This window comes from Sitophilus oryzae, unplaced genomic scaffold (genome assembly GCF_002938485.1).
Source record: "Sitophilus oryzae breed Bouriz unplaced genomic scaffold, Soryzae_2.0 scaffold_937_pilon_pilon, whole genome shotgun sequence".
NCBI lineage: Eukaryota > Metazoa > Arthropoda > Insecta > Coleoptera > Curculionidae > Sitophilus > Sitophilus oryzae.
This window is the reverse complement of record NW_022147569.1, coordinates 1,400,255-1,409,146: the sequence shown is the minus strand read 5'-3', so window position 1 is coordinate 1,409,146 and position 8,892 is coordinate 1,400,255. Positions and strand designations below refer to the sequence as shown.

Genomic DNA, 8,892 nt, shown 5'->3' with positions numbered 1-8,892 from the left:
CTTCACAGTGACGGTTACAGCTAGTTGTGAATTATTTTAAATCTTTAACGTTAAAACTAGTTGTGACGAATAACAGTTTAGCCGAATTCGGCCGAATTTGAACCGAACATTCTGTCGAGTTTCGATTCTAGTACTTTTTCTTAATTAGTAAAGCCCAACGTCTTATTTGGCTTCGAGCGGCAAAAAGTGAGCGTTGAGCGCGTATAAAAATTTCATTATTACTAAATACAAAATTCTTGCCTTGAGCTACTATATTTTTCAATTTTTCATTGTTCGAAAATTGAAAAAAGAAAAAAAAAATGATATGTTGCAGCTAGCAGGGGGCTAGAGAACTAGCTCCCCAACTCCCACGACCAGTTTCTGGGCCTACTGTTTCAGGTGGGCTGTTCAGAGATTGGTTCTCCAACGAAACGACAAACACAACTTTAACAATTTGACACGGCGATGTCAAATAGTATCAGTGAAATATTAAGAATCTCGCGCCAAACGATGGAGAAAAGCATTTTTCGGCCACTCTAATATAAAGGTAAACAAAATTTTTCTTGCGGCTCGGTTTTTAGTATAAATTACTAAATACAAAATTTATTTACCTTTATTTACTATGTCGAAGAATGCTCTTTTTCATCTTTTGGCGCAAGATCCTTAGTATTTCACTGATACCACAGATTAGGTATACTATAGTATACAGATAAAAATCTTATCCCTAAAAAAAATAACAATAAACAGCGTAATAGAGAGATATCGCTAAACCGAATAGCGTGCATGGACGTTAATAAGGCCAGGTGTTATTTCCTTTACGTGAGCGGTAACGTTATTAGCGGGTGTTGCGTTAAAATTTGACTCGCGCATATCGTAACCATGATAATGTACGCGTAAATACTGCATGACGCTGTTCGGTTTTCCGATATCTTTCTAATAACTGTGCCAGTCAGGCGCTGTGCACTGTGGCTGTGCACAATTTTAGAGGCCATAAGTGGGCGTGCTATGTGCACAAACTAGTAACCTAACTAGTGCCCGATTCCGAAAATTGGAACCACGAAAAACAATAAAGAAAAAGCAAAGTTTATAATCTGTATAATCTGTGCTGATACCGTTCGACATCGTCGAGTCAACTTGTTAAAGTTGTGTTTGTCATTTCTTTGGAGAACCAACCTTTGTACAGTCTACCTGATGAGGTGGTAGGCCCAGAAACCGGTCGTGGGAGTTGGTTCCCCCCTTAACGAAAAAAAAAACAATTTTTTCCTTTTTTTCTTTTTTGAAAAATGAAAAATATAGCAGCCCAAGGCAAGAATTTTGTATTTAGTAATTTATACTAAAAGCTGCAAGAAAACTTTTGGTTACCTTTAATTTGAATATTTCTACTTGGTTTTTAAAATTCTTCAACGATAATGAGAAAAAGCTAAAACTTCATATTCACTTCAGGTTTGAAAACTATTTGAATTTTATACATTGTAGTGAAAAAACTCTCAATCAGCTCTTAATGGCACTGTAAGGGACTTACGCCCGATAGACATAATAAAGGGTAAATGGAATGTACCTACGAGTACTTTGACACGACATCCTTTCCATTTAATCACAAATAATACTATGAATACACTCTGCTATATCCATGTGAGTAATACTAGATATAATACTTTTTAAATGACTGAACATTTGGGTTAAACTTGATAATAAATACTGGCTGTAAACAAGGAATGATCAAAATAACATTAGAAAGAATATATGAATCATTTTCAATGTGTATTCGTCAGCCTAAGCATAAACTTCATCATTTCTTTTACCTTTCAGAAACCAAAGTGATATTTTCAGAATTTAAGGATGTCGTGCTGTCATATAATTCTTTAAATTTTATATCATCTTCATCATATTCATAATCATGTTCTTCGCTTGATGAAGATAAGTTTGTTTCCTTTTTCAGAGCATCTTCAGAAGTCTTTGCATTTTGGTTGTTTGTAGATGTAGTTGAATTATATGGATAGTCGCTGTCGTAATAATAATCAGTTTCTTTTTTACTGAAGGTACTAGGTACACGGATTTCCTTTGGAAACTGTTTTCTTGTTTCTTTTTTGCCTTCCAATTTTTCTTTGCCACCCCAAACGAGGAAATAATCGGTACTGTCATAAAGGCTGGTCGTACTGGAATCTTGGCCAGTTTGACGCTTGCGTCTTCGGTTAAATGTCTCAGGGGAGTTTTTAGACAAGTTTGAATCCGTATAGGTTTTATTGTATTTCCGTTGCAAACTTGCAATAAATGCTTTTTTCAGATTTTGTAGACATCTAAAATTGAAGAAAAAACAAGATAAACATAATTAAAAAGTTATTTTTTAAAATGTTTATTAAAATACGGTGGCTATAAACAAGGAATAATTAAAATAACTATTAGACGGAGAGCTGGCTACATAAAAAAAAACCTTATCATCGTTACATCCCAACTAGCACACTTATTTTATAATTTTTAACTTTCGGTACTATTCTGTTTTATAATTACTTTATTACTTCTCTTCAAAAAACATATATTTTGTTGTATTAAAATTGCAAGTGAAACATTTTAGTTTTTAAAATGATTTTGCTTTATAAGTTAGTCGTAAGAACGTTCTTAAAGCAAAAATACGGAACAGTCTGACGACAAATTTTAATTCTGTTTTATAAACGTTTATACAATGTATTTTATACGACATTTTACCTTACTGAACAAATTTGTTTTATAATAAATTTGTACCGCTGTTACTCGACACAAGGTCATTCGTTTGCGAACATATATAAAATTGTTTTATTAAAGTCATGCGAGATATTTATAAAATTATTTTATAAAAGTTTTCTTTCTGATATTATTGCTGACAACAGCATATATTACTCAGACAATACCTTTAAAAAATGGTTATATAATTAATACAAACACTGTCATAATAAAAACCTAATGGAATAATTATAAAACAAAAAAATAATTCTGATGACACAAAAGCATATGATAATTCATTTATAAAACGTATAGACATTTTTGCACGCCATTACTTTCTACTTTGATCTTGTCATAATATACTACAGTTTTATCATGTCAAAATCTCAAATTATTAAAAATAATAAAAAACATAAAAGAAGTGGTGCGTTTTACAGAAGGGCAAAAAAGTGTTACCAGAATATCCTAGCTATCGAAGTTCGTGAAACAGTTGATCTCTCTGTAAAGGAAGAAGACTCAAGTGAACAAAACGTTTTCTCTTCAATTGCTGATGAACGAAGTAGTTCCACTGAAAATGATGCTTTTATTAACGAGGTTCAGAAGAGAGATCTCGAAGAAGAAATAAATAACTGGGAAATAGAGCTAGATGAATTACGTGAGGATGAGGAACATTCTGAGGATATAGTCAATGCAGAAGAGAACACAAAGCTTGTAAACAATATTAGAACGTGGGCTGTGTCTTTTAATGTACTACATGTGGCGCTAAGGGCTTTATTTAAAAATATAATATAAATGATCGCTTTCCTAATATGCTTCCCCAAGACCCTAGAACTTTTAAGCTTCAAATAGCTTTCCGTTAAAATATCCTAAATAGAATAATAATGAGGTTAGGTTTCTTACATATTTTTTTTTATTATATATTATATAATAAAAAAATTATTTATATTATATAAATATTATTTATATAACGGTTGCAACCGGAGCAATTAATCAACATAGATACTAACCGTTTTGTTAATATTTTATAAGTGTTTTATATAAAACAATTAATTTGAATATGCGTCATATTTACTCCTGGGCTTATGCGCCACCTGGAGGGACGCGAACGTATGAAAACGAAAGCAAAAACCTATTGAGAGATATCAGAGCCGGAGTTAGGTAAATTTCTTTTACCCTTGACCACTATGTATATGTAAAATAGACAAAAACACAGGATATTAAGATGCAGGAAATTACGTACATACACGGTGTCCCAGATAAGAATGCACAGTGTGCATTGCACACTACAGGGATCTCATAAACCAAAAGAGTTACAAAGATGATTAAATTAGAGAAAAGTTGTGCCTTGCTGAATCCTGCAATATGATGTTTTAACATTTTTAAAATTCCGAAGATATTTGGGAAACACCGAATTTTCCCGATTTCAATCTTATTTTCTTCTCATTCTATTTGAAAAGATATGCGACAATGCAATTTTCACATTCCCATTGCTACTTTTCCTGCTCTACAAGTTGATGTTATTAGATTTTCAATCTGACGTTTTGTTTTTTTCTTAGCAACCATCAAGATTTGTTTCTTAGCAACCATTCAAAATAGACCTATCAACCCTTATATCATTAAATTCGTCTCAATGAGCTCTATCGATATTCATCAAAATATACAGGGCTTTCCATTTAAAAAATTGAAATACCACGTGATATCTTTTTTATCTATCCGTTACTTTACGGACACAGTGTATATTATGTACCGACTGTAAACAAGACACACCGAAAACTGTGCGATTTTTATTTGTACGTTAAAAGGTAAAGAAAATGCACGCATTTTTATATGTAATTATTAGCGATTTCAAAAATATATGCAAAATTTGTGGACTTTTAATTGTGAAAAACAAACATTGATATTACATCAAAAACTTATTGGCATTTAGAACAAAAATAAGCATTACCATAGGAACATAGGAAATTTTTATTTCATTTTGTGAGTACGTTATTATTATTAGTATTGCCAATATTGCAACACGAAAATTGACACATGTCAAGCATAAAAAAAAAGTTTAATGATGTTAGTGCAAAAGCCCAATAAGAAAGTTTGTGAAATATTATTTTGAAAGTGGCGGCACGCTGTATGTCATGACAGATTCCTTCATTTTGTATCTTATCAGTATCAGTAAGGCCAAGACTTCAACTCGAAATTTGACAAATGCATAGAGTTAGTGCGAATATTTCATAAGCTCTTTTATCTACACGTATATAATATGGTTATTTTTTTCTGAAATACGCCCCTGTTTAACTAAAACATTGCTTATAATTTAAATATTTTATAAAAATTTCTTAAAGATCAAAAACATTTTATACAAACACCGAAGGTGATAAAAGTATTTTATAACATGGAAGCCATTGTTTTCGTTGTTTCGACTTCACCTTCCGACGGCCATTTTTAAACGCATTACAAAAAATCATTTTCCCACAATAAAACGCCACAACTCTATAGTCTAAGTATTTATATAGTGGTCTAGGATGGATCCTTTAGGGTATTTTATTACAGTACAGGCCAAATGAAAGAAAACACGAAATAGTATTTTTGATTCTTTCTCTTAAAACTCAAAAAGAGATAACATATTTAAGGCGCTTGAAAATTTTGCTATTTAAATACCATACATTATACAAAAAAATTTCCTCGCAGTAAAATATCAATCCTCAGATGGCATACCGAATTTCTTACCTAAGATTGGCATGGTCAGAGCTAAATGTAATATGGCTGGTGTATATTCAGACATAACTATATATTATGTTTTTAATATTGAGACAGAAGACGCGATATTTAGCTTTTTTGTTCTCAGAACGATGATTAAAAAATAAATTATGCTCTGTGGGAACAACAAAAGCATCCTTTCATAGTGTTCGTCAAAGCAAAATCGGAACCGCTGGTATAACAAAATAACTTTTATAAAAGTGTTTTATTCTAGCTCGATAATTGTTGTATAATTGTCATAATTTTGGTAAACTATTTAACTCTGTAACTGTTTTCAATAAAAGTGTTTTGTAATTGTTCCAAATAATATTTTATAATAATTTTGTAAATGTTTATGTAATTGTCCGGTAAAAGCTATGAAAACTATAATTAAACAAATTAAAGAACTAAATTGCTGCACAAAAGTGCGCCCTTTTTGGGTTTATAAGCATTGTATAAATGTTGTTGAAATGTTTATCGCAATACTGTTATTTTATAAAAATAGTTCTGTAAACGTTCTTACGACATTTTTAAAACAGAAATTGTTAGTTGGGATGGCTAATTTTTCTTGTGAAATATCCTTTTGTGTAGCCATTATGAAATAGTCATGTTTGCCCGTGTGCGATCCCGGGACTTATTGCGGGGGCGGTCAACCGAAAGGGCGAAATATTGACACTAAAAATATTCTAAGGTACACGAGTTATAATTGCCAAATAGCTTTTATTTATTATTAAGAAACGTGGAAAATTGTTGGCAGACAATTTTCTCATGGCTAAAATGCCGGCAGACAACACGAAAAGGGCATGAAATTTTGATAAAAAATGATTAATTTTTTAATGATATTCGCACAAATCAGTAATAAAATAAACTACTTTGAAATTAAAATGACAGACACATCTATCACTGTCAAGGATTTTGTCGTTGGACAGACTATACTTGCATTCAATCTTTGAATAAGAAGACTAAGGAAGGAGCATATCAAAAATCTTAGGTCCACCGCGATAGGGCTCAAATATGGCCGACTTAAATTCCGGTTTATCAGTGCCGTTCTAATTTTATTTAAAAAATATAAAACTATGATGTCGGGTAGACTCAATAATTTTTTTTTTATTTTACGTTGTGAATAAATGTTGGTAGTTATTAAAATTATTATAAAAACATATTACTATAATAAAAATAGATAAGTTTTAATAATTATTTATTAACACAAACATCCGATACGCTACTGAAGCAGGTAGGTCAAATTGACGTATCTAAATTCTTTAACATCTAATCTTTGACAAGTAGTAAATAAAAGCAAAAATGCAAGAAAAAATATATAACTAGTTAATTTAAGTAAATTTCATAAATGATCGGTTTACTACACGTATGTATATTATATAGTCACTTACTAGCGAAAAGTTGTTCCATTATTTCACTCGATGTTTGTCGAGATCTACTGCACGCTACACAACCAACTAATTTAGAGTCTTTTTCGATAAATCGCGATAGTGTCACTGTTAATTTAATTTCTGCCACAATTTCCATCTAGATTTACTACCTTTATACAACTATCAGTAGTAGAATAAATAATAAATAACATAAAATAAGCTCCGCAACAAATACACAACATTTCAAATCAAATTCAAATGTGTCAAATGAATCGTCAAACAGAACTGTCAAGGATCCCCACCCTAGAGTCCTTTTTCCGCCCACCATGCATGAATACATGGATAACATTATGCTCCTTCCTTAGTCTGCTTATTCAAAGCATTCAATAATAGGAATTTTTTAAATTGAAAAATATGTCAATTTCACAAATGTCAAAGTCAACATTTGTAAATTTTCAAGAAAAAAAAGAAAACCTAAAAAACTGACGTCAATAAATTGACATAATTTGTCAAAGTTTTTTGATCGAAAATATTATGTTTTAGCAACGGCATCAATTACTAATCATTAAATCCTCTAAGAATGCCAACTATTTCAATAATTCTGTATCGCTCTGTATATGGATCTTTGCTAATATACAGGGTAGTCCGAACTAGTGATGTGTCGGTATTTTAGTAAAGCGATTTTGGAACGGTATTTTTGTGTAACGTCGTGTCGCGCTCCACAACGAATCAGGAACCTGTTACTGAAGAACGACGATCATAATGACGACAAAATTAAAAATTATTTATAATTTGTAAATAAATTACTTATAATCGCACTTGAAATTAGCTCGAACCGTAATAACCGCATAGCGGCGTGTTTAGCTCCAGCCGTCGCGATTTCGTCGGCCGCCAACAGTAGTATCTGGAACTGGTATGTCCGTAGCACTCCAGCCGTCGCGCTCCTAGAGTTATAGTTCCCTGTCGCGAACAGAAGTAACTGCTGTAATTGGGCATCGACGCTCGACCTCGGCGGCGACCTACTTCGCTCCAGCCGTCGCGCTCCTAGACTTTTAGTTCCCTGTCGCGAACAGAAGTAACTGCTGTAACTGATTATCGACGCTCGACCTCGGCGGCCACGTATTTCGTTCCAGCAGTCGCTGGAGCGCTTCTAGGGTTTCGGTTTTGCCTGTCGCACATTTGGTCGGTTACTATTGGCGTTGGTGCTTCCGTCGCCGTCGCTACATTACTTTCGAAATAGCTATTTTTGGTATGTACTAGGCATGGTATAAAATAGTGTTGTTTGAAAGATGAAACGCAAAAGCAAATAAAATAAAATAAAAATATTTTATTTGCTTTTATACATTTATATAAGTTTTATTGTTTTTATCTATTTTTAAGGTTAGGTTAGACCAATAAATAATTTTTTTGACAGTGGTTTGGACTTTGTTCTTGATTTTAACATTAAATATATTATATTGCAATACACATAAATGTGAGCCGTTCATTTTATTTAAACGAAAATTAATAAAGAAAATTAAAAAAATAACAAGGAATGTCATCGATTTTCTAAAAATAAGATAGATTGGCTATACACAATTATAAACTCGATATTTGGAAAATGAGTGAAATACAAATATAGATAAGTTAGATATATTTTTAACGAGGACCGCAACAGTTTGGAAGTCGGAACCTCGGTTACAAAATCGCGGTATTTTTCTGTAACGGTCGCTATTATAACGCGACTCACGTGGAACCGGTATTCCCATCACTAGTCCGAACTGTATTCCGGAAACTTCGGCAGCATATTCTACACATTAAAATAAGTAAAAAAGTTCGTATAAATGTATGTCCTAAAATGCTTAGTTTCGGAGATACAGGGTGTAGAAGATTCATTTTTATTTCAATTTTTTTCAAATAACTTCTGAAGTAACGTCAATATTGGGATGAAAATTGTTGTCTGGGAGTTTTTTGACATGAGAAATTTTATTTTTATGTCAATATGACTCCTACTTGTAAAGGGTGCTACCTACATATTTTTAACTGGTTTAAAGATTAATAACTTTTTGTCCGTACCTGTATGAAACTACTGAGTAAAAGAATATACATTTACGTTTCTTATGTAGAAAAGGTCTCT

The 8,892-nt window shown here is 32.2% G+C and overlaps 1 protein-coding gene across 1 annotated transcript in view; it reads right to left on the bottom strand.

The window, feature by feature from the left end:
* Nucleotides 1-972: 972 nt before the first annotated feature.
* LOC115890920 (LARGE xylosyl- and glucuronyltransferase 2-like) overlaps nucleotides 973-8,892 on the bottom strand; it is a gene marked incomplete at its 5' end in the record, with an annotated part of 29,925 nt that continues 22,005 nt past the window's right edge. The window contains 2 exons of the mRNA XM_030911285.1: nucleotides 973-1,681; nucleotides 1,782-2,276. Coding sequence (XP_030767145.1) covers nucleotides 1,570-1,681; nucleotides 1,782-2,276 — 607 coding nt within the window. The remainder of the gene's footprint in view (nucleotides 1,682-1,781; nucleotides 2,277-8,892) is intronic.